Source organism: Grus americana, chromosome 2, assembly GCF_028858705.1.
Source record: "Grus americana isolate bGruAme1 chromosome 2, bGruAme1.mat, whole genome shotgun sequence".
Taxonomy (NCBI): Eukaryota; Metazoa; Chordata; class Aves; order Gruiformes; family Gruidae; genus Grus; species Grus americana.
The window spans coordinates 5,176,466-5,203,912 of record NC_072853.1 but is presented as its reverse complement, the minus strand read 5'-3'; the positions used below and the strand labels follow the sequence as shown (position 1 = coordinate 5,203,912).

Sequence of the window (27,447 nt, the reverse complement as noted above, 5' to 3'; positions counted from 1 at the left end):
ACACACTTAAAATCTGAAGCCTTTGTTTATGTGATCATTTCATATAGCGTCTACTAATACAGTACGAATTTAAGGAATTGCAAGCTAACTAATATAGCCCTTCCTTTGTAAACAAGAGTACTCGTAATAAAATTGGCTGAACTGTGTTCTCTAAAACATACATTCCTCTTCTCATGCATATGCTGAGCAGAGAAAGGTTACCTGCAGAGTTCAAAGTAGTTCCAAGACGGTAGACACCAAAGAGATCACTTGGGCTTACCAGTCAAAAGACTTTTGCAAAAATGACTTCTCTAGTAAGAAATATAAGCAACTATATCCCTTGGTATTTTTGCAAATACTTTTTCTCTCTTGGCTGCACTTAGGCTGGCTTCTGAAGGAAACCAAGGCTTAGGCAGTTAAGCTATCCATCGATTTCTCCACGTGTCTGTCTGTCCATCAGTATGTCAGAACTAAGCTCTGCTGGTCAGTGTCAAATTCCTCTGGCGGGAGGACAGATGTTGCCGAAACAAAGTTTCTCAAACCTAGCAGAAGTGAGGACACATTTGGTTTTTACTGGGTCACATCTAAATGATGCCGTGAGAAATAAAATGATGCGAAAGACTGACTCTAGTTGGGACATGAAATTGGGGAAACAACGTACATGTTTCTTCAAGAATTTTTAAGCACACGCGCAATTCATTGCCTCTCAGTGGAATAGTTTTAGTTCTAGGAACAGAGAAGAACATTCATACCAAATCTTAAGAACACAGTAACTAATGCTTGCACTGAATTTAACGCACAGAATTCAACGCACAGAATTCATGCATTGCTCTATTGGTTTTCTAAGGTAATGACTTACATGTCAGCCATGGAAGTTTTGGTGTCGGAATTGGGTTTAAATACAGAACACAGAATGCATGTAAACAGCGTTGCTCAGCAACGGAAATGAATGAGGATGTATTTTTACACCCTGACAAAATTATTACAACTATGCATTCAATTCCAGCATAAGAATTCAACTATGCTATCAAAGAGTATTTATATCTTGCCATAACACAGAAATTTTCTAAGTGAGTTCTGGTTAAATATTAACATTTTTGCATAATCTGAACTCTTTCTGAAATGTTGCTTAGGTAGCCTGGACAGAACCAGGCACAAGGAACCTCATTTATGTCTCAAGTCTTGCCTTTGACTAATCCCACGCAGCTAATTTCATAATTACTAATTAAAAATCATTTCAGATCACTAGATAACAGTACAATTAAAAGTACAAAAAGACATCTCTAAATATAAACCACGATTTGATTGCCACTCTTCTCTCATTTCCTGCCGCCCACTATCACGCGAATTTGAGGATGATCTGAGTGAAAAATATAAATCTCCTGGAAGATGCTGAGTATCAACGCATGGCTTGGGGGGCTGTTGGCCGCACAGAACGTTTCCCTGACGAAAATAATGAAAAAGTGTATTTCTGACAAGCCAAGCACAAGATTTTTTATGGAAATTATGAAACTTACAGCAACACCATTGGTTTATTTTAACTCTAAACTGAATGTAATTTCTTATTAATAATCATAAGGCAATATTTTACTGCATTTAGAATGATTATGAGGATTTTATGTTTAGGATGACTAAGTCAGCACGTAAGTCCTTTCTAAGCCTTAAAACGGCTACCCAAGATTAGATGTATTGCTAACTCTGTAAAGAGGACTCGGAAAGAAATTATTCTAATATGTTCTGATTTGCTCAAATTTAATTAAATATATGAAAACTCTCTAAATCCAGCTTCATGTATTTCTTCATGATTCAGTTACTCGGTGTGGGGGAGACTAGAAAAATTTGACCCTATAAAACTACTACTCATCAATCCTAACTGTACTTCCTCAGTTCCCTAAAAGTTGAGAAAAACCACACAGTGTTTGCGGCAGGCTCAATGACTCAGAAAAAGCCATTATAGTAAGACCCTAGCATCGTCTAAATAATATACAGCACAATTAACCTTAAATAGTCTATAATTATGATAAGCTTCATAGTTCTAATTACTTTTCTTTTCAGTAACAGTGCTATAAAGTGAGTTGAATTATAAAATAAAATGTGTCATAGGGCATCTATTTATATATTTTTAAAGCAAGTATTTATGAAAGGATATAATTTTCCAGCAAATATCCAGCTTGCTGTTAATCTCCAGACCTTTTGCTTGTTGCCTTTCTTCTTCCAGCTGCTTTGCATTCGCAAACTGTGCGCCATCGGCAGGGGATTCTGGGAAGCTCTCAAAACTGAACTTGTCAACTTGGATAGCCATACTGGAGCAAAGAAAGAAAAGAAAAGAGAAAAAAAAAAAAAAAAGAAAAGAAAGAGAAAAAAACAGGATTTTTACAAAAACAATTTTCCAGATATTACTTCTGCAGAAAATTCAGACAACTGGGAAACCAAGCACTGCGAGATTATTATATTTGTCTCAGTGGCATCTAGTCTGTATATTAATGGTATATAAGGCATATGATTTATGCTACTGAAAACAGAAGTCTAAGTCTATTGAAGACGATAAGATTTTTCACAAAACATCAATCAACACCTCAATGCCTGTGTGAGTGGTACACAAGCCATCTGTTTGGCAGTTGCAACCGGTTGACTTTATTGTGGTTCTGCAGAGGTTCATCTGCCTTCGCTTTTTGTACGTAAAAGCTCCTGGTGTGCTTAAGACTTGCTGAAAAAAAAGCAACAAGACTGGGCCAAATGCAGATGAACGTCCTATTTAAAGTAGTTTATTAAGCCCAACCTCTACACAAAGTGAAGCAAAATATTATACACCAAAGCGTCTCCTGAAGTCAACGGTAACACACTTAGAAAGCCATGTGCACTTCATTGGTTTTACAAGCCAACCTCCTAAATTTTCCTTTAAAATTTCCCTACAAAACTCAGGAAGGAAGGACAAAATAACCGCAGGACTAGGGCCTAAACGTGGCCCTTGTCTTTTTCTTTGAGAAGATACTTGCATCTCGCTTCATGTATCTTCATGAATTACAGGCAATATTAATTTCAATATCATAGCATAATTCATTGGTAGTAAATGGTTAAATAATTGCTTTATTAAATGTACAGTAAGGCATAAAAGCAAATTAAATTAAATATATTATGCTATAATGCATACTAAATACTTATATGTTAAACTAGAATCACTAATCTAATATAAAAGAGAATTTAGACCAGCTCACATCACATGAAATGTGGTTATAGCAGATCTAATATACTGTGCTGCCAAAACAGCTTTAATTTCCTGAATCGTCTGAAATAGAAAAATAATTAGGGAAGAATTAAAACATATTGCTCTTGAGATGACTTTGCACTTAAGGAAAACAGAAGACCAAGCAACAGCTTTGAAAACAATTTGTGATGAAATGCAACTACAATCTAAGAAGGGGTACGGGAAGGGCATTTCACAAAACCACAGGATTACTATTATTCCTTTATCTATTTCTACACAGAAAGAGGGAAACATATTCCATAAATGTTGCCAAAAGGAAAACACTAGTAACAAAAGTCGGCAAGAAAGGGCTTTGAAATCCACCCCCCCAGACCAGAAGGTATTTTCTATAATTAGCATTAAGAGAATCTCGACCCTAAAAGAAATTGGGAGAAAATACACAGCAATTACAAAACCAAGGAATAATCTGGAGATTAGGAAGTTCGGTGTGGAAAGATGAATTCAAATGGGCCCATCACGCTTCACCCTGAGCAAAAACTGGTATCTCGGGAGAAGCTGTTAATGTTCCAAAACTACCTTCATCATTAAAAAGTACAAATACAGCACTGGGACAAAGGTGGCACAATTACTGCTTCTATAAGCTGCCTCTTCTGCAGACCACGTCTTTGCTGATCTTCACATTTAAAAATCAAAAAAAGGCAGAGGAATTAATCTATTCCTCTCTAAGGGGGGGGGGGTGTTGGGCTATTTTTTCCTACAGCAAGAGATCATTAAGAGTTCTTCATTTGCATGCAAAGACCATCAAGTGCTGGGCATATAAAAAAGCTAAAATGAGCTACAAAAGTGTATCCCAGGAGCTGCTGGAATCAAGCCAGGAATAAAGAATGTAATGAAAAACACCTCGATCCAATCTGTAGAGTGGATTTTTAAAAAGACTATCAGGCCTGAAACTATGACTAGTAACATCAATTCTTACTGGCATTGAAGTATGATTCGATTCTGCAAATGCCAGTTGAGTTGCCTGGATTTGGCACGGGCAACACGCGTGGAAGACAAGAGACACAACTGGAACATTACGAAATCACTTTCGCCTTCGTTTCGGAGATTACTTCACCGCTCTGTGGTACACGAGCAGATGTAAACCCAGTACTTGATTTCTATTATATACACAGTACTGCTTGAATTCTCACATAAATACTCATAGTTACCTATAGTTGTGTTCCGACGATACATTATATCTTAGTTCCAAACAGGCAAACCTATTTAGAATCCATCTCCCCATGGACGTGGAAAACAGCTCTCGTGTAATTATTGTGCCACACTTCTCTAAGTGAATGATATATTAGAAAAACATTCCTGCCTAACGATATTTAATATTTAATTGAGGGCATTCAGATTGCATTCTTCTGTCAATGGATCATTACTGGCAATATGGTAATTTTTTTTCTGGAAATTAAACATGCGTGTAAGCACTTTTTTTCCCCAATAGCCTACAATAAATCCACATCAGCTTCAGGAATACAGTCTAGATTACTCTTAACAACAGTTCACTGTACAGCTCTGCTTGAAATAATTTTTATTAAGCTCTAAGGTATGGAAAACTTAAGTAAATAGGGCTCCTAGTATTCAGAAGTTCTACTAATTTTTCAAATTTCTTAACCAGGTTTTTGTTTATACTGTGTATACTGTATTTAGCACAGTGACACCTCACATCACATGAGAAGATACAAACCCACCCCCAACAACATACTTGCCAGCTAGCAAGTGAAGAGGTCTGAGTAAAAGAGAACTATGGAGAGAAAAAAAATTACACAAAACAACACGACAAATACAGCCGTAGGCAGAATATATGAAAGCAACAAACAGAGGTAAAATACAATTTTTCAAGACTATAGCTACACTCAAAGTAAAGCATCACAAAATTAAATCCTAGCTCTTTTTCTTAAACATATATGCCTTAAATCATCAGTATTCTGCTTCCTCTTGTGCTAAAAATATTCATATCGAGTTTTGTCTCTGCATTTTTTATCAGTAATGTTGCTTCAGTATTTATTCCTCAGCCTATGGAATGTGTAGTAAATTGGAAGGGCTTACGCAAAAATCAAAACAAGAGATAAATACCGTAACCTAAATCAGTCACTCATCCTTAAAAATTTACCCCTACACAAACACGGCTTCTTCGCTTTAAGTTTAATGCACGGATTTCTCCCATCTCAAAAGCTGCATTTCACCAGTGAGGTATTAACGAATGGATGAACAATTCCTGAAGCCAGCTGACTGAAGGAGAAAACAGATAAACTCGATATTGGGTTACAATCACCAACTAAAAAAAAAAAAAGGATTTTTCAATTTTCAAGTGATCTGTAGAGATCACATGGGCTTTATCCTAAAAGACGCAGAAGGCAGTGACAGGCAACGTCTTGAAGATCACCCAACTTTGTGACTGTGCTGTGCATCAAAATAATGAAATTGAAATGTATTTTAGCTGTAAAAGTCTTTCGCCAGTTAAATTATCGTAGTCATCTCCAGTTACTTTACAACCTGTGTTTCTTTTCTAGAGTTCTCTGCACCTCTTTCCTCCCCAAATTTGTTCGTTTGTCGTGATATACAACAATCTACAGGCTCTATGTAGAGAGAAGGAGTAAAAAAAAAAAAAAAAAAAAAGGCAATTCAGATTGAAACAGGCATCCAATTTATTCCAAAAGGCTAGGATAACGACGGTTCACGTTGTGGAAGAGTAACTGTATACACAGTACCTTGCCCTTCACAGTAATTACAAATCAGGGAAAACACAGATGATCTTAAAATGCAAAAGTTTAAACATATACTTGCTTCAGGAAAAGGGACTAGAATTTCCTTTTAACCTTCTTTGCCTCATGGGTAGCTATCCAAATTTCCTACAAGGAGAGTTTTCAATAAATCATGAGATATTTGTATAAAACCACTGCATTATGTAAAAATATTTAATAGCCAATCCCGCAAATGCAAAACGGGTTTTGTTTCTCTCTGGCTAACCTTGCTTGTGCGGGAGGAGGGAGAAAGTAACAACAGTTTCCATGAATAATGAAGCGATCGTGTTTTGAAACTACTGGGTTTTGTCAGGAAACGAGCCCAAGCCGTTGTGACAGCTACTCAGACAACCAAGCGTCGTCACAGGGATGCAAATTATTCAAATACAAATTAAGGGAATGAAGAGGAAAAGGTCAGCTCATTGGCAATGCTGATATATGTCTGCACGGTATCATCTCACGTCACCTGTCAGGATGACTTACAGGGGAAAAAAAAATGACAAACCTTCTGATGGTGTCGCAGACATTTCAATGACAGTTATCTAAAGTCCTATTAAAGTAACAGTAGAGAATTATTAACGACACCGGACAGATCATTTCACCACTTTTCCTAAAATGAGTTTCAACTTTACTGGAAATATTACTCTGTCCTGACAACAACGAAAAGCACAACGGAAAGGACTTTGTATCAAGAAAAAAAACCCCTTCCTTTAAAATGACATCGCGCCTAGTCCTGAGCCAACGCCTTGCACGTCTCTTTTTACTAAAGCAGCGCCGGTTAAAATGAAGCAACACCGACAGTTTCACAGAAGTGGCAAGTAGCGGATAAAATTAATAGGTGAAAAATTCCCTAAGGGAGTGTTGCCTGTAGCGCTATGAAGTCCTGCCCTTGATCCTGGCAGGAGAGCGGGCAGGTCCCAGGCATACCCCATCCCCCAGTGACAGGCTCTTTGGATGTCCTCGTCTCTTACAAGAGGATGAATCTATAAAGTGAAATTAAATATGTCACACTCTCCAAATAAAACAGGGTTAAAAGCAGGCATGGTATTAAAAGAAAAGCAGCAATCTAGTTAGCATAACTAGATTTCGTCTTTCATTAAGTAAATAAAATACTGCTGCTTAGGTTGGAAGAATAAAATCTAGAGATAGTCCTTATTCAATTATCTTTAGGAAAAAATGATCTAACAGGAACTCAAAATCTCTTCCTCATGGCTAACTACCTATTTAAATACTATCATCAACAGATGAGTTTGCAAGCTGTTTCCATAATGAAGCTGAAAGGAGGCAATTGGAGACTTTATTCAATATTATGCTTCCTGTTCATCCCCCTTTCTTACATAAAGTAGACAGCAGGGACTGTCTGGCTCTACAGAGCCAGACCGTATTACTACTACTTATGCAAAATGCTTATGTATACGCATAGTCCCTGTATAGTCGATGACTTTAAATTTCAGGAAAGGCTAGAAGTGAGGATGATACTCTTGTTCTCACTTTCACGAGGAAAAAAAATGCATGAAGACAAGCCTACTTTAAAAAAAAAAACCCCAAACTTCACTTGATTTTTCCATTGTGCAATCTCAGTAATAACATTCCTATAACATCGTGTTTCAAGTACGCATAATTCTACCCTAAATACAAGTTCTGCAACTGATGTAAAAAATGGTAGTGCCACTTAGTATATAATAGTTTATAGGCAGACACACCTCAAGAATCAAATCTCTTGAGATGAACACACATGGATCACTCAATGAAAATGAGGAAGTAATCCAAACTAACATGTACCTTGTGTTTACTTCTAATTATTTCACTGCTTTAGAAGCGCAATCTATGTTTCACTCACTACGATAAAAGACAACTGTAAAAAGAAGTAGCTCAAGCGACCCATAAGTAATGACGTTTCCTCCTGGCCTCAAATTGACTTCATAAAGGAAAAGGATTGCTTTAATATCTGAACTGTGCAGAGCAAAAGATAAATTTTTCAATTAATCTCAAAAAAGGTCAATTAAATGAAAAAATTTGCATTTAGAACTTAATAATTTATTTAAAATAATTGAAGAGGAGATAAAAGTCAAACTAGAGTGTTGAAGTCCGTAAAATTCAAAATCTTATACTTATCTGATCCACAACATTTCCGATGATAAAAAGTTAAATTAGGAAAGAATAGTTCCACTGTATATAATGTAATATTTGAAAATGGAACAGTGTTAAGAGATAGTTAGCTACATAAATCTTCTGTCTAAATGAAATTATACTATGCATGCTGAGAATCTCGCTTTTTAATGCCTAACTCCAAATTTGAAAACCATACACTGGAAATGAAGAGGCATAACAATTAACTTCAACTTGTAGCTTTTTTCACTGGTCCATTTAAATAATTGGGATTTCTATGGCAATCACTATGCAGCAAAACTGTTAGCTATTTAATGAAATCAGAAATTTAAAATAATAATAATAATAATAATGGTAATAGCCTATTCTGTAAATACACCAACTTCTATAGGGGGCATAAGAGACTAATAATCAATTGTCATTGACTCCATTAGGAAATCTAGAAAAGCGTAAGCATGATAATACCTGAAGATTGAGTTGAATATCCTCCATTTATTTATCACAGATGAACTACAAATGGATTGTCATCCTCTCGTTATCCAAAATAATGCCATACCATACCTCTTACCTCTCAGCAGAATATTAATAATCAGAGAAACAAATTTCAAAAGGTATACGTTCACATTCAGTTGATCATTTGTATAATTCCATATTGCCTTTATATGGCAGAAAGTTCAAAAGAAAATATACATGAATTAAAAACATGGAATTTTGTGCCAGATAGAACAAACAAGACCAAAAACCCTCACTCTACACTCCTGCCTTGTTATCATTCCAACGCTCTCAATCTTCTCATGAAAGGATTGATAAGTTTGCCCACCCCAAGAAGTAAAGAGAAAAATAAAGTGGAATAAGGTGAGCTTCTCTATGTTCAGAACATCTCTTCCAGGTAGCCTCAAGTGGAGGAACCAGGTACTCACGTGCTCCAACCCTTATCTGCCTCCTGACTCTGCACACACCTAGCATTAAGGAACATGGGACAAAAACGTCTAGTGCCACTGCTTTTGGAAGACCCCAAAGAAACCAGAAACACCGGTAAGGAGCACTGTGATCAGGAATCACCACCGGCTCATTTCACAGCATGGGCTCTGTCCTGTCCCAATGCTGACGGTTGTTGCTGTTCCAGGGCACAGTGCTATGGTGCAAACGGAGTGGCGCTGGGTCTGTGTAGGACCTGTGTAGGACAACAAGACACTCAGAGAGGTCTCACAGCCTCTTGCACATGATAAACCTGGAGCATCAACTCACTTTCTCTTCAGAAAAAAACCTTCAAAATCTCCAACAAATCATGCAATTGCTGGCAATGCTCCTCTTTTAAAGGAATATGGACATAACATGTTGCGTACAACACAAAGGTCATCTTCAAAATACTGAGATCCTGGTAAAATCCAAACTCAGAGTGCTTGAAACTAAACAGAGTATTCGAAACACCAGAACAGCCTACACAACTGAGAAATCATTCATACACGAAGCGGTCCATCTCAGTGATTGCACAGGAGGCAATTAAATTATACAGGGCTATACATAGAAGATGTAAAGGAAGCGAGTCGAACATTTTTGGGTAAAATGAGAGGATGCATGAATGCTCAGTGTACGCATTTCGCCATGGACTATCCCTTCAAGATACAACTACATTGTATCAATTACATTGGTAGTGAATTATTAATTAAATTACATTGTACTTGCGTGTCTTTATATGCAAAGATAATATTTGCCCTTTTTCCCAGAGCACTGCAGTAAAAGTTCACTTTGAGATTTACTGTGATAACCAAATTATTTTCCAAGTCATTGTTTTCCCAAACAATTTCCCATCCTAGATGTGTAACTTCTATAATTCTATCACATGTGTGACCTTCACATTTTCAGAATTGCTTAAAAAAACAATAGCCCTTAAGAGTGCTCTGTGGTTAGTTCCTTGAAGAGTCTTGTATTCAAGTTAGCCCAGTCCATGAACTTTAAAATGTTTATTTTGCCACAGCCTCACTGATTCTTTTGGTATAAAAAGGAGCTATACAGATTTTATTACAGATTCTCAAGTCCCAGAAGCAAGTTTTATGAGTGACTGTACTGGGTTTGCATGGGAAGGTTTTGGTAGTGGGGGTGGGCTACAGGGGTGGCTTCTGTGAGAAGATTCTAGAAGCTTCCTCCATGTCCTCCAAGATGGACCCACTGCTGGCCAAGGCCAAGTCCATCAGGAACAGTGGTAGCGTCTCTGGGATAACATAGTTAAAGAAGGGGGGGGGGGAAAACACCCCACAAACCTAGAGCAATTGTAACCAGAGAGAGGAGTGAGAAGATGTGAGAGGAACAACTCTGCAGACACCAAGGTCAGTGCAGAAGGAGGGGGAGGAGGTGCTCCAGGTGCTGGAGCAGAGATTCCCCTGCAGCCTGTGGAGAAGACCATGGTGAGGCAGGCTGTACTCCTGCAGCCCATGGAGGTCCATGGTGGAGCAGATATCCACCTTCAGCCCGTGGACAACCCCATGGTGGAACAGGTGGAGACATCTGAAGGAGGCTGTGACCCCTTGGGAAGCTCACACTGGAGCAGGCTCCTGGCAGGACCTGTGGCCCCATGGAGAGAGAAGCCCACACTGCAGCAGGTTTGCTGGCAGGACTTGTGACCCCGTGGGGAACCCACGATGGAACAGTCTGTTCCTGAAGGACTGCACCCCATGGAAGGGACCCACGCTGGAGCAGTTTGTGAAGAACTGCAGCCCATGGGAAGGACTCACGTTGGAGAAGTTGGTGGAGGACTGTCTCCTGTGGGAGGGCCCCACACTGGAGCAGGGGAAGAGTGTGAGGAGTCCTCCCCCTGAGGAGGAAGGAGTGGCAGAAACGACGTGTGATGAACTGACCACAACTCCCATTCCCCATCCCCCTGTGCCACTGGCGGGGAGAAAGGAGGGAAATTGAGAGTGAAGTTGAACCTTGGAAGAAGGGACGAGTGAGGGGAAGATGTTTCAAGATTTGGTTTTATTTCTCATTATCCTACTCTGATTTTATTGGTAATAAATTAAATTAATTTCCCTGAGTCGAGTCTGTTTTGCCCGTGACAGTAATTGGCGCATGATCTCTCCCTGTCCTTATTTCGACCCACGAGCCTTTTGTTATATTTTCCCTCCCCTGTCCAGCTGAGGAGGGGAGTGATACAGAGGCTTTGGTGGGCACCTGGCCTCCAGCCAGGGTTAAGCCACCACAGTGACACCATACTTAAGCTAGCCTGCGAAAGAATAAAGTTGGAAGACAATCAGGACATAATCAGTTTAAGAAATCAAAGCACCAGTACAACAGCGAACAACTCCCACCGTAGCAATGTGGTCCATGAGTTCTGACCTCCAGAGCTTATTTTGTAACTACTACCAGGAACAATGTTCACAAACATGAGTAGGGGCACAAGAAGCTTTAATAATGTTCCCTAAATCTAAGCTCCCACTGAGTAAGCTTCACCTGAGGAGGCACACGGGTTCTGTAGCAGTCAACTTCTCAGCATTATTACTTAAAATTATACACCTCACACACAAATTTTCACCTAAACAATATTTTTCCCCAAAACCAGTGTATGCACAAAAAGTTTATTTAATGCTTCCTCCACCAAAAACACCTAAACACCTAAATTTCCTCAAGTCAATCCTCAGAAACAAGCTATTCTCAGAAAACAAACTCTCTCACTGAGCAGTGCAGCAAGCCTGAAAGACCACACTGGTCTTACCAATTCTCGTCAACAGTTACATCCTTAATAAACGTTAATGTGATAGCCTCAAAGCACTTCCCCTCTGCCCAGGAAATAACGGTTAACAAACCAAGGCGTTGCATCTATTGCTAACTCTACTCAGCCTTTAGCAGCCCTGGATCCAACTTCAGCAATATGCAGAGCTGAGATTGTCTTCACTTGTATCTCATCGTGTTTATATTGATTTACCTTTGCACATTTTGCCCCACGTATTGCTGGGTTGCATTAGTTGTTGCCTGATTAGTACATCAGAAGATGAGCACAGTTGTTATTTTAGCCCAAACTCAACTGCTGTAACTTCCCATTTGGAAACTGCCGTATCTTATCAAATAGCTGCCCTTCCAGTTGCCCTCTTCTTCAATGAGCCGTGAGCTTGAGCTCCCATGGGAAAGGGCAGCGGAGCCAAACGCCCACCAGCCTCAGATCTGAACACTACAGCTACAAATTCAGTATTTATTTAACTATTAAAATGGGAAAATACTCGTTTTGGAGCAACGTCAGTCCATTGAGGTGGTATAGACCACATGTTATATACGGACAATCGATTGCGCAGCCCTGTTTGCATGCCTGCCTAATGTCCAGCCAGCAACACAACCATCTTCAAAGAACTAAAGCAAATTAAAAAATCAAACTACATCACAGGCTTTTTAGTTTTCTTCCCTATGGTTCAGAAATAGAACACAGTAGTTTAAATTTTAGAAAGGAAAATTTCACCTGTGAGCAAAGTCATGCTTGGGAAGCTTTCGCAGAATATGCAGCTAGTGTAAAGCAACTCAGAGGATTTTTGGTGCCAGTAATAAAACAACATTTCTTATAATTTTCATACACACAAATTTCTAATATGAGAATAAATTTATTCACTACATTTGGAGGAAGTGGTGGGAAAGGGGATTACAAATACTAGAACTTATGAGCAGTCAACTAATAGTGTTTGAGATAAAGACACTTTGGTTTTGATAGACTTTTAGAGCCCCCTTTGTTATCATGGAAACCAAGAAGCCCCCAAGAAGCTGAGGAGCAATTTAAAACAAAACTCCCAAATTATGACCTTTCAATTAGAAGTTCACACTGAAACTATAATTTTAACTATATTACTAAACTTTTTCAAAATTTTCATGATTTTTAAGAGAAAGTATTCCTCTTAAAATGAGGAATATCCCATCAAGATTAAGGAGTTTTATAGCTACTTGAAATAATGTTTTATAAATGTCTAGCTTTAAAAATATATATAATTTTAGATTAATCTTTTCAGTGCTTCATAAACTGAGAAAAAATTATTTCAAGTAAAAATTATCTTGATATTATTTAGAAGCTTTAGTAGGGTCTTAAAATATTTAAATGTTGAAGGTGTGTGGGGGGGAGCATTTCTTTTTAACCTAGAAATTTACAAAGTCTTTTCATTCATCTAAATCTAAATTTTATGGTCTAAGAAAAAAAATTAATCAAAATTCTGTGAATATGTTTCTTTGTAGTATTCTTTTACAGATAATAAAAGCTCAGAAGATGATGCTATCTAAATTTCTGCACGACAATTTTTCCTTTAAAAAAAATGCAAACTGCAAGGTAAAATTCAAAGGTACAAAAATAGAAAACAATTATTTGAGATGTCTTTTATGAAAATTACATATACTTTCCACTCATTGACTAGATTTTGCTGACTATAATAAAAACATATGTAAACATATCTAGATTTAGACGTCTATTTCAAACTGAATCCCAGTTTAGCAATCAGTCTTATTCTCCACCTTGGAGGGGGAATCAATACATTTTCACTTCCAGCTTATGAGAGAGTTGAAATTCAATTGTATATAGATGACCAACTTTTTTTTTTTTTTTTAAACCATCCTGTCCCACCTGGTTCCCAGTTCCTGCAAAGAAGCCAATACCCCTAAACTAATACCTAAATAATACCTAGAGGGGCACATATACTGAAACACGCATCGAGTATTAGGCTAGTTTGACAGTTTACCAAAAAAAAAAAAAAAGAAAAAAATTATTTCCCATCAACAAAGAACAATTTAACATAGCCAATCCCAATGCCAAAATATCCCAAAATGATATCCTAGTACTACCAGACAAACTGTACCCCACAATTGTGTATCATAGAATCATAGAATGGTTTGGGTTGGAAGGGACCTCAAAGATCATCTAGTTCCAACGCCCCTGCCATGGGCAGGGACACCCTCCACTAGACCAGGTTGCCCAAAGCCCCATCCAACCTGGCCTTGAACACTTCCAGGGAGGGGGCATCCACAGCCTCTCTGGGCAACCTGGTCCAGTGCCTCACCACCCTCACAGTCAAGAATTTCTTCCTAACATCTAATCTAAATCGACCCTCCTTCAGCTTAAACCCATTACCCCTTGTCCTGTCACTACACTCCCTGATAAACAGTCCCTCACCAGCTTTCCTGTAGGCCCCTTCAGGTACTGGAAGGCCGCAATTAGATCTCCCTGGAGCCTCCTCTTCTCCAGGCTGAACAATCCCAGCTCTCTCAGCCTGTCCTCACAGGAGAGGTGCTTCAACCCTTTGATCAGCTTCGTGGCCCTCCTCTGGACTCTCTCCAACAGCTCCATGTCTCTCCTGTAGTGGGGCCCCCAGAGCTGGACACAGTACTCCAGGTGGGGTCTCACCAGAGGGGAGTAGAGGGGCAGGATCACCTCCCTCGACCTGCTGGTCACACCTCTTTTGATGCAGCCCAGGACACGGTTGGCTGTCTGGGCTGCAAGCGCACACTGCCGGCTCATGTTGAGCTTCTCATCAAATCAGTACCCCCAAGTCCTTCTCTTCAGGGCTGCTTTCAATCCATTCTCCTCCCAGCCTGTAGCTGTGCTTGGGATTGCTGCTGACCCATGTGCAGGACCTTGCACTTGGCCTTGTTGAACTTCATGCGGTTCGCACGGGCCCATCTCTCCAGCCTGTCAAGGTCCCTCTGGATGGCATCCCTTCCCTCCAGCGTGTCGACCACACCACACAGCTTGGTGTCGTTGGCAAACTTGCTGAGGGTGCACTCAATCCCACTGTCCATGTTGCCAACAAAGATGTTAAACAGTGCAGTCTCAATACCGACCCCTGAGGAATGCCACTCCTAAGTGGTCTGCACTTGGACATTGAGCCGTTGATCACAACTCTTTGAGTGCGACCATCCAGCCAATTCCTTATCCACCGAGTGGTCCATCCATCGAATCCATGTCTCTCTAATTTAGACACAAAGATGTCATGTGGGACAGTGTCAAATGCCTTGCACAAGTCCAGGTAGATGATGTCAATTGCCCTTCCCTTGTCCACCAACGCTGTAACCCCATCATAGAAGGCCACCAAATTTGTCAGGCACGATTTGCCCTTGGTGAAGCCATGCTGGCTGTCACCAATCACCTCCTTATTTTCCACGTGCCTGAGCATAGTCTTCAGGAGGATCTACTCCATGATCTTGCCAGGCATGGAGGTGAGACTGACCAGCCTGTAGTTGTTATATAAACCCTCCCATCCACTGAGAAGCCCCCATGCTTCCGATGTGCTAATTTGCTCTGAGTTATTCAGTTATACAGATATAAATGGGTTATAGGGTTAATATGAAAACTGGAAGAATGTATTATTAAAATTGGGTTTATATAGCCTATACTAAGCAAATAATACTGTAAATATACTAAGAACAGATTATACAATCTGCTTTGTTCTGAAGCTACGTTTTTATTCAGAAGATTTCCCTTTTTATCGCTTACTATTCTGCATTTCTCTTCTTCCATATGACTAAAAAAGAGGCACCATCAAGCAGTAAATTGAGGAATAAAGCTGCAGAGATCTTTTTACGCCCATTTATTCCCATTGAGCCTCCCTCAGGGGTATACAAATTGGAAATTGTTGAATTATCATCTAATAGGCAGAAACAACGTAGGCGAGACCAATTAAGTAAAAGCAGAAAGTTCTATTACACATGTAATTAAATGAAATTCTTTGACTAGACTACATTAGAATCATTTCCCAAAAAGGACAAAACCTGACTTTAATGAGCACATGGCATATTGTATGACATGTCACTAAAATAGTACATTAAGAGTTTTGATATTACTAAAAAGAGCAGTTTTCTTAATTGTAAATCAAGTTACTTCCAGGTGGTAGGAAATGGGCTAAATAGCAGCATTCCTTCCTAAATATACAAGACTCTAATGATGCATAATTGAGTACAAAGTCATAAAAGAGTAGTTTTCTTTTCTTTTTCTTTTTAGCTGTAATATCCTTCAAATAGGTATCTACACACATTTTTTTCCGATGGACTGTTCTCTTACAGAAATCCATACGCTATCAAAGAACACAGGAAATCACTAAATCGAATCACCACCTTAATTGAAAACTGTAATGTGAGTGACAATAAGTAGGGATAATTTTGGCTTGTAATCATGAACATCATCAAAAAGAATAATGCAGTGGGGGGGGGGGGGGGGGAAATGCTGTGCAAACAATTCTCATTCACAACCTTTTGGGCTCTTCATCTCTGGCTATTCTCAGCATTGAGGCAAACTATTGCTCGTTGTAGGCACCAGCTCGGCAGCGCCCGGAGCCCTGTCCTTGTGCCACTGCACCGGCACTTTGGTCCAGCCCTTGGCAGCTACTTCAGGAGCCGGAATGCAGGCGGGGATGAAAATATACTCCAAAAGACAGATACAACGGACTCTCGTGGGCTACAGAAGCCAGAGGAGTAGGAGAAGCAACACTTACCTCACCCCATGGTGCTTTTCCACACTTTTCCTTTCTGAAAATTGTCTAATTCAGTCAAAAACTAAGGTATCTTCAAGCTGATAATCAGAATATCAGACATGGATTAACAGCTCCAAGTACAAATTGCATTTTGGAACTAAATTAATTCTGCAATTGTTCAGCAAATGAGGGGGACGAACAGTTTCACAAACCTGGGGCAACTTGTAGTCCCTAAACCAAATAGATATTCTCCTTCAAATAATTCCCAATAACTCACTTTTTATCTATCTCTTTTTATGTTATATTTCTTTAGACAATACCATTTCAATAGCAAATCTGTAACCTTCTGTCTCAAGGAAGTTCCTATCGTGTCAGAATACATTTGTCAAGCAAGCTTAGAAACCCTGGTTAAATCATTATCATTATTTCATTATTGGAAATATCAGTTTATTGTTTCTTCCATACGTGTACACAAAATAAAATGAAGACTTGGGAAGGAAATAAAGTGATTTGGTTTCCCAACTGAAGAGAATGGAAATGCAGAAAATGAAAAAGTCACATGGTTTAAATTGCCTTAGGAAAAAAATAGCCAGTTTATATCAAAAGAACAAACAGCTTGCTTTCAAAAATGCTCCATTTTTAAAAATGTTAATTATTTGTATAAATCAGTTCTTGTGTGCAAGGGATCAAAAATAAGTGAATTTGTGAGGTTGATAGCGGCACTGAGAATAGCAAGAAGCAATATGAAAGACAAAAACCAGGGCTTGTTTTGGTGAGCGTGTTTTCAGGACAAGTAGTACAGACATAACCAACTGTCTAATGTCACCGTGTGCTTGGAAATATCATTGTACAGGAGTCCAGCCTGCAGAGCCTCTCAGATAATGCCAGATAAAACACAAGAAGCTCTCCTTCAAAATTACAGATGGTCTGCTCTTTCCAGAAAAGGAGACCTAACATCAAAATACAAGAGAATAGAAGAAAGAAGTTGACTCGAACACACATAGAACAGCCTGGGAAGCAAACAATGAGGAGTTACTGACGTACAATATTCCTCATCTAGATTTAAATTTCACGATTAAAGCCTGCGTATATGTACTTATTGCCTGCTGTCACCATTTTATCAGTGCTCACTAATCACTCCAGAACTTACTTTCATGAAATTCTTTATTTCATATTAAAGAGGTCATGACTCTGAATATTCTTCTGCTCATGAGTAACACAAAACACGTTAATAAGAAGCACTTTAGAGCATTATTTACAGAACACAGCACAGCCTATTATTTAAGCCTATGGATATTTTTAAAAACATCTCAATGACTTAACGCAAACTTCACTTTTGAAGTTTACTTTAGTACTTAACAAGTCTAAATTCAAATGAAAAACAGGACCTCAGCTCACAACTTCAAGCGTGATGCATACGGTCTCCTATTTTCAATTAACGTTTCTGAACTTCTTAACTTTCACCTTTCATTTCATTTTACATACGTACTTTGCTTTTCCCTCCTGTGAATAATGAATAATATACAATATAGAGTGTAATGCCTAGGAATAAATCTAAACTGAATTCAAGGGGAGAAATGCAACTAAATTATTACATTCATGTCAGGATCCAAAACAGTAAGATCTGATCAAGCAGCTAAAAAGACAACAGAACAAGAATGGATATCAAAGACATAAGAAAAAAATAAAAAAAAAAAAGAAAAAAAAGAGAAAAAAAAGATTTGCAAGTGCATGGAATTAATAATGATGAAATATTTACTAAACCTACAGATGTCGCTGCATTCTTTTACTCCCATTTCTTCCAAAGTTCAGTAGATTTAATAATGCAGTTTCTTTTCTAAGGGTGAAAATTTTGATTGTTTCATGATTTTTATTGTCATAAGCCTTTCTAGAAAAATAAATTACTCTTGCTTGTGACAGCTTTAGGAGATATAGGCTTGCTGATCTCAAGGCACAAAAACATTTTGTGTCTTGATGTACCCTGTTTATTTCAGTGAAGAAATAATCTATTCTCAATCTCAGCTCTATTAATAATTTAAATCATTTTTCATAACACAAAAGTTTTCTCGAAAATATAGACAAATCTTTAGACAAAACTTTAGCCCGGCCCATAAATCCTCACTGCTTAAACTAAGTTAATTTGGGGGATAATCATCCTTTGTTTAATGTGCACTTACATTCTAAAAACTATCCTATGGTTTATTGGGTCAGTGACTCCAAATCAAATTTCTTTTGGTTATCATTTAATTCCTCCCTTCCAGTCTTCTAAACCCCACACTCGGATTATTAATGTTTATAATCTTTTTTCCATTCATCACTATCAATAACAAGCTTTCCAAAGTCTTACAACTTCTATGCCCAGAAGAGGAGGAAGTGCAAAGGAAGGTCAGAATTTGGCCAAGTAATTAGAATTGAGTTAACATTTCTGTAGAGAATACATGGCCCAACCCATAATGAAACCCTGTCTCAAGCTCTTCCACTCCAGTGACTAAACAGTTTTTAATATTTATAAATCTGGAAAAGGAAGTTTCACCAAAAATCTGAAGTTCTTTCAAGATGCCCTGGTCCACTTGAGTGTTTACGTATTGGTTACACTCACCTATATGACGTAAGGTACTTTTGTAGCCTTAGTCTTATCACCTCACTTAACGCCTCACTCAAGTCGTGACCCATCCACATCCTGCTGGAAAATGACCCAAAAAAAAGACAGCGTACTTCCCTCACCCCCTTCAGCTTCTCTCAGTGTTCAAACTAAATTTAAAAAAAAAAAAAAAAAAAATCAGACTGATAAAAGGAAAAAGTCAGCTGACCTTTTAAACTGCAGGTCTTAAAGAGTTTGCAATTGATTCTATCAAGCTCTGTGTTAAATTAGTCTCTGGCCTCTGCACCGCTGTTGAGAAGAGACAAATTGCATCTTTTCCTGCTGTCAACGAAAATATGTCTAGCTGATTTGGGGTAAATTCACTGTAGCTCTGTGAGCCACTCAGTTAAGTGCAGAGATGCTCTCCAGACCATAGACTTTTGATCTGAACTTTGGGACAATTTTGTAACTCAAAAGACCAAGCAAATGTTGGAAACTTACTCATGATACTATAAATATAATTACTGTAGCAGCATCAATGCATTCTTCCCAAGGTATTTTCAATAAGAGCTGGAATTGAGGAAAAGCATCCATGATTAGTTACAACCAGTGAATCAGGAGCCCAAATCAGTGAATTAGAAACACATCTGATCCGGGCCAGCACAGCACCCACAGCAGAGTCAAATCTCTTGTTGGCATCCAACACAAATGAAATTCCCGAGATATTCAGTGCTAAAATTAAGTAAAGGAGATTATCTCGGATGATAGCTCTTTATTCAGAAGCCAGAAATTACTCAGAAAAATCAAAATGCTGAGTGCTTTCTTTCAGTCTCCTGACTACGTATCACACAATCCTATTAGGACCCATCAGGACCTCCAACGTGATCACTGCGGATATAACCGGAGCCCAGAGCTCCAATGCACTTACATGCATCAGAGGCTTTGTGTCCTAACCAGGGAAAAACCATACCAGGGCAAGGGCTGAAGATGAAAGGCTCCTCTTTGCAGATGCCGGCCATGTCTCATCATCAAACAAAAAGCACGGCTCAAATTAACTCAAGTGAAACAGCTGCGCAATCATCTCTAGGAACCTTTGTACCTGTTTGAAGTAATGATAAAAAATAACTCCTCTTCACTTGAAGTGTACGTATCTACTGGTGCAGAGACCTCCATGGACAGCCTTAGAGTTACAGAGAATCCAAACTACAAATCCTTGTACTGATAGTGGTCTTGACCTATGAAAAACTGATTGTATTTACACAAGAACATGCAAAATATGAAAAGCACGGCCTCCAGAAAATTTATAGAAACAAACCAGTTTTCCTTATGAAGTGATAGAATATTTCAACTGCAGTTATCCCATTAAACTTGAACCACAAAAACTGTTCTCCATTTCTGAAATTCAGAATAAGTCTCCATCCTTTTCTTCCTCTTTGTTATCAGAAAACAGCTGCTGTAAAGCTCCATTCTTCTCAAATGAGAAGAAACCTAGATGGGAAGACATTTAGTAGCGTTTCTAAGCAGACTTCCACGAGGAATGTTCCTGAAAAGGATGGAGAAAGATGGGTAGGCAAAGTAGTCATTCCTTTTGGCAAGGGATCTGACAGTTGGATTTACTTCACAATAAAGAAACCTGTACTGCTGTCTGCGCAGGTGCTTCAACACCCGTTAAACTCAAGGCCGGCGATAAAGAGGGTGGTCCCTAACAAAGATCTGCGATGGCCATGAGGATGACCGTTACCGTTGTGTGTCAACAACTGCAGCCAAAGCAGATAAGGAAGATTGATAATCCCCTTGTAAAGATAAAGATCCTTCCTGGAGCCGGATTAAAGGGGCCAGAGAACAAACAACAGCTTTTGTAAAGCTAGTTGAAGCCTCTGAGGCACTCATTAAGCACAAGGAACTGCATCTCCCTGTTCTCCAGCTCTTCCACAACGGGGTTTCTTGTTGGCAGAGTACTTTGTCTCTTATGATTCTGAGCAAATAGTATCTAAGCTGCAGGACGTGCCCATCGCCTCAGCCTGTGACACAGTAATGACACAGGCTTGCCTTCATTCAGTCCCTTGACTGTAACAACAGGTATGTTGTAACTAACATGTTACGGGTGGGAATAATTCCAGGTATCTCAAGGATGCAGATAGATGATCTACTCCTATCAAGGTAATTGCATTACCAAGAAAATGTTTCCAAGATGTTCTTGGGAAGTCCTGGAAGTCCTGAGATTTCCCCGGAACTGTGACACGTGGGGCTTACTGAAGAACACTGTGACCTGACGGAGGGCTGCAGTAAGGCATCAGCGGCAGAAATGCTCACCAGAGCAGATGAAGACTATTTTTGCCCTTCTGTTGCAGGTGATAAAGGCTGCTTGACTGAGGTCTGCTCCACCCCACACTGTAAATACCTCCAGGGCCATAAGGCAATAGAGAAAGTAATTCTGCTATTCATGACAGTGCTAACCAACAACCTTCCTCAAGACTGAGTATTCTGAATTTTTTTATCTTTTACAATTTGGAAAAAAAAAAAAAAAGAAATCAAGAAAATAAAATCTGTGGGCTTTGGGATCAAACATCAAAAATTAAGACTGAGAGGTAGAAACAGATTGAAAAGAGACCCTCAAAGCCCAACAGCTTCAAAGTCGACATCCAAAACTGCAAATCACCTACAAATATTTTTGTTTAAGCGCTCAGAACACAAGCAAGGGAATATTTTCAAAGGGACAGCAAGGAAACTAGAAAAATGCAGCTGCAATGTCATGCTAAGAATGACACAGGTAGATGAAGTCTCCTTCAAGAGGTACTCACATATTTTAAGGGCATTAGTTCGTTCAGTACAGGAGAAGTTAAAGTATTTGGTGGCAGTTGGAAACACACACACATCCGTGTTGTAGAGCAAGCACTCAAAGAAAAAAGAAAAAAAAAAAAAAAAACAAAAAACCAAAACCCAAACTGTATTTATTTTAACAACAACAAAAATGCATCAAAAGCAAACTATACAAAGAGAACAGACATAGCTGCTATAAAACATTATTTCCACAGCCAGCTTTCATTAACAGAAAAATACCTGAAGATCCTAGACTTTGATCAAATAATATGTGCAGAAGCAGCAAGTTATTTTATGAGATTCCAAGACAAGCTTCTCTCAATTCCATCAGGGAAAAAAAAATTAGGAAGATAAAATGCAAGTCATCGCATGGTGAAACTGCCTCTGTTCCAGTAACGTACACATCAGCCTTTCTCTGGGCTAAGTTTTAATTGTGAATTTATTGAAAATGTAGTGATTAATGTGGGGATAGTTAAGGTATCTTTTTTTTTTTTTTTTCCTGGTTTAAATTGCTGATTGGTACATTCAAACCTTGGGCTATTGTAGGTGTAGCTGGGGTTTTGGTTTTATCCTGAAATCGCATTGTTTTTCAAAAATATCTACAATGCCAGAAATGAATACCCATTAAAACAGGAAAAGATAGCATAAAGGCAAACCGTACCCATACAGAGTACAAACCATACCTGGTCATTTTAAGGGAGAAATCCATACAACCAGAGCAAGGCAGCAAGAAACCACTTCCCAGCAAACATACAGTTGCATTGAATCATTAAGCCAGCACGGGGCTTAAAAGGATAAATCTCAGCTTTTAAGTGCAAAATAGAATTCAGTTTTAACTACTGAGCCATGACCACTGCCTCTTTAACAATGTTATAAAAAGCTACTTGGCTTTTCAAATTTGAAAAAGTCAGTGTCACATAAATATGCTAACAAACGGTCTAAAAATAACTTTAAGCTGCCTACCCACAAGGTCAGAAGCAGCAGACGCAAAGAACTGAAGCTCTACAAAGAGCTTCCAGTAAGAAAAATACTATTGACAAATGTGAAGGTGTTGCCACCGGTTCACAGCTATTTCTATCCATTTTTTCAGTGTCAACTTACGCTGACTTACACTCAAGCTAAAATGGCTTGAGATGTAGGAGTAATCTCGAACATGCAGTTCTCATCAGTGAAGCACTTTACTGGTGTTCAGAGCATACTTACTTCGACTTATTAACTGAAATGAAACTTTGGTGCGTGTCCTTTCCTCTTTACTAATGATGTACTAAAGGAGAAGACAGACAAACGTATTTGAAATCCATTAAGGCAGAAACCAGTAATTTTCAACAACCCAGTGTAGTCCAGCGTGCCTCATTACTATGAATGCAAAGAACATGTACAATGTTGATCACGCTACGTCAGAAAGCTTGTCCATGTGGATCATCTAATGGACTCTTCTCCAGCTCCTGGTGGAAACTAAATCAGCAGTATCACAGCACAACCGTTACGTTAACATACTTCATGCTTCTCAGAATTGAAAAATTACAGTGGAAACAGTGGTAATGATGGGGGCTCAGACTTCCTTGAGAATATTTTTTTTTTTCAGCTGTGGCAGGTCTATGCTTGATAGAATACTGTATCACAAGATAGAGAGCTCGTCTTTGTAGACCTTAAAAAACAATCTAACAAGACCATAGAATCACAGAGCCATAGAAACACAGACTGGTTTGGGTTGGAAGGGACCTCAAAGATCATCTCGTTCCAACCCCCTGCCATGGGCAGGGACACCCTCCACTAGACCAGGTTGCCCAAAGCCCCATCCAGCCAGGCCTTGAACACTTCCAATGGACAAGGATGTCGTGCAGGATAGTGTCAAATGCTTAGTGACAAATCCAAGTACCATCAATAAATGTGCTCTGAACACCAGTAAAGTGATTCACTGATACAACAATTTAGGGACTTCAGTGATTCTGCATCGGGTTGAGTTTACCTAGCTTGCAAAAGATGAAGGATTAATTCAATCCCCCTGGGATTTGAATCTCTGATGTAAGGAGTTTAAATATTTCAAATCTGATGTTTCAAGCATTCTCCCATCCCCTCCAGCTATACTTTTTTCCTTACTATGCTTTTTTTAAACTTTAATGTTTTCCCTAGAAATGGGCACAGAAAGTATTTGATTACCGAAGTAAGAAGTCATGGGCTGAAACAAAACCATAAGAAATACTGCAGCCTGTCAAAGGTGATAAGTGCCTCTGATTATCCTTGACTGCATTCCCTGGGCTCAGCATTTCATTAAATAGCAATGCTCTCTTTTAAAAATAGATTTACCACCGTCGTGTCCTGAGGTTCTTTCATGTACAGAAATACCACTCTCTTCAGTAATTATATTTGATTTTCAGTTTCAATGTTACTGATAAGATTTTTTAAGTTTGGATAATACAACCTAAAGCAAGTCATGAACGCTAAACCAGCTTTTTCTCTCTGTTTTAAGAATCTCCTTTCAACTGGATGAATGAATAATTTCCTGGGAGAAATTACAAAATGCCTTTAGAATTATGCATTAAATTAAATGAGGTGAATTTGACTGTTGCATTCTTGAAGAAGGACAATACAGTCAAACATTGATGCATGTCAAGATAAATTAGGTTTTTTGCTGTATATTATCAAAATTCCTCTAGCACATTTCAGGATAGTACGTGTCCTCAGCACCCGCTTAATAATGCCTGATCAAAATCTGTACTTTGGTTTAACGGATTATGATATTGTTTCAAGTGGAAATGACTGACCATGTATTACAAATAAGAAATACCATATATTTATGTGGGTGGAAATCTTAATAAAACATTGAAAACAGCAAATATATTTTCAAATAAATCTTTTTTTCTTGTTGTAATAGACATAAATGGCTCTGGTCTGTAGAATACTTATCTAATTGGGGACAACAACAGGAAAGCTGAATTGATTTACTGTTAACTGAAACTCAGAAAACAACAATTCCCACAAGATGTTAAATTTCCATTTCCTTTCTTCGTTGGTAGAAAACTTATCGAACAGCAGATGAGGTTAATGCAACACTACCAGAAGTCAGGACAGAAAGAAAAATAAAAACACAAGACTGTGTCTGAGAAGAAAATATAAGTTGCAGCATCCCACAGATGCTCTAGAATACTGCCCAACTACAGATTAAATACTTCTAGGGAAACCACAGTCACAATTACCTAGCGCTTCCTGCGAGTCAAGTTGTTCTTCTAAATTGGAAACTGTAAATCAAATATGGATAACTTTTGGAAATAGTTTTTAAATGTTCTACCATTACATTTGTGATAAGGAGGTACTCAGTCGTATTCTAATGAAAAACTCTTAAAAACACGATACCTATATCTTGCCCCAGTAGATCAAAATTATAAGGTATATACTGAAGACTAAGGACTACCACTGAAAAAGATGGAGAGGCAAAAAGAAAGGAATGAGGTTTGAGCTGGTATCCCAAATCAACAATTGATTTTTCATTGAAAATAAAGCTAAGGCAACAAATAAAAAGAAACAACATGGCAAAAATGTGCAGTGTTTTGTATTCCCTTTTTAAAGTAAATACAGCAGCATTTTTAAATAAAGACCTTTTGCATCACTATTTCCTAAGATGTAAAAATGCAGGCTTCTGTGGCTCCACTGCATCCTATGTTAATGGAGAAAATACTTAAGCTACAGGTTGAATTTAAACTCTTATAGAAAAAAAATTAATAGAGCAGGTATGATCATTATTCTTCTTTTTAGTCTAATTAAAACCTATAGCTGGAAAGATTCTCCAGGGTCACGGAGTCCAGCTTCCAGCAGCAATAAGCAATATATCACGTAATGCAAAGTCCTGCCCCTGGAGAGGAACAACCCCAGGCACCAGTAGAAGCTGGGGCTGACCGGCTGGAAAGCAGCTTTGCAGAAAAGGCCCTGGAGGTCGTGGTGGACAAGTTGCTCGTGTGCCAGCAACGTGTCCTTGTAACGAAGAAGGCCAACAGCATCTTGGGTTGCATTTGGTAGAGCATGGCCAGCAGGTTGAGACAGGGGATTCTTCGTCCCTGCTCAGCACCAGTGAGACTAATCAGGTGTCCAGTGCTGGGCTCCCCAGTACAAGTGACACATGGACATACTGGAGCAAGTCCAGTCATGAAGATGATTAAGGGATGAGAGTATTTGTCATACAAGGAGAAGGTGAGAGAGCTGGGACTGTTCAACCCAGAGAAGAGAAGGCTCTGAGGGATCTTATCCATGTGAATAAATACTTGATGGGGGCAAGGAGTAAAGAAGATGGATCCAGGCTCTTCTCAGTGGCGCCCAGTGACAGGACGAGAGGCAATGGGCACAAATCAAAACACAGGAAACTCCATCTAGACATAGTAGAAACTTTTTTCACTGTGAGGGTGGTCAAACGCTGGAAGAGGTTTCTCAAAGATGTTGTGCAGTCTCCGTGCAGTCTGTGATTGTGTATGCGATTCTGTAACCTTACTCATAAAATTATCAATTCTGTCTTCAAACGAGACAGAAGACTGGAAGGGCAAAAAGCCAGTCTGAATGTTATTCTAGAATGCCTATCCTCTAATAGTTCCTGATTACAGGTTATGTTTACTAATAAATAATTAGAAAGCAATGTGGAAAAATCTTCAACTGATAATAAAGAAAATATTCTCAAACATTAAAAGGGCTGAAAAACAGAACAAAACATTTAGAAGATTGCTCTACAGGAATAAATATGTCATCTGCAAAAGGAGAGCATTTCTATTTATCAGGTGAAGTTATGCAGAGTTGAGTTGGTTTTTTTCTTACATTCAAGTACTTGAAAGATTGCTTGCATAAGGCATAGTTAGCTCAGAAAACATGTTAACACAGTTGGAAGAGAAATGTACACAAGAACCTGCGGGATCATCTCCTGCTCATTATCTCTGCCCTCAGAAAACCTGAAAGTTTTCTTGTACATTCATTTCATACTGTTGTTTCAATTAATTTCACAAAAATGAATCCTCTGTAAGGAAATCTCCAACCTTCGGTTAGTCCCAACATCTACACAATATATTACCTGAAGGAAGGGAGGAAAAAAAAAAAAACGAAAAACCTTCTTTTGCGTCAGAGGTGGGGAGGGGCTTAAGGGGAAGAGCCAAGAGGAAAACAGAGGTTAAGCTGGGGAATAAGTGAGACAGAGAAGAGGAGCAAGATGAAAAAGGGAACCTCTAAGGAATTTTATAATGCTGATTTTTATACACGGCTAGTTAATACACCCAAAATTGATACAAGGCAGATGTAATACATATTCCAGGTCAACACCTGAGGGCAACCCAGGAGGTACATCTGACGATCGTAGTCTGCAGAATTTAGGACTTTCGCAGCCAGGGATAAATAAATAGATAGCATGAAGAAGACAAGTAAACTCGTACAGGTATGCTGTTCCAAATTGCCAGGCAGCTTTCAAAGTGAGCTCTGAATTTAATGAGAATTTTAACAGCAAAGCCCAATCTTCACAGTGATTGTGGAACTGCATTTTACTATGGTTTTTAATTACCACAGTGTTTTAGC

The 27,447-nt window shown here is 38.8% G+C and overlaps 1 protein-coding gene across 4 annotated transcripts in view; it reads right to left on the bottom strand.

Annotated features, from left to right (window-relative positions):
• The window catches only part of TRAPPC9 (trafficking protein particle complex subunit 9), a 528,370-nt gene that overhangs the window by 276,102 nt on the left and 224,821 nt on the right, over positions 1 to 27,447 (bottom strand). For all 4 annotated transcript variants that reach the window (XM_054814465.1, XM_054814467.1, XM_054814464.1 and 1 more), the window contains one exon: positions 2,129 to 2,282. In XM_054814465.1, the coding sequence (XP_054670440.1) occupies positions 2,129 to 2,282 (154 nt within the window). The remainder of the gene's footprint in view (positions 1 to 2,128; positions 2,283 to 27,447) is intronic.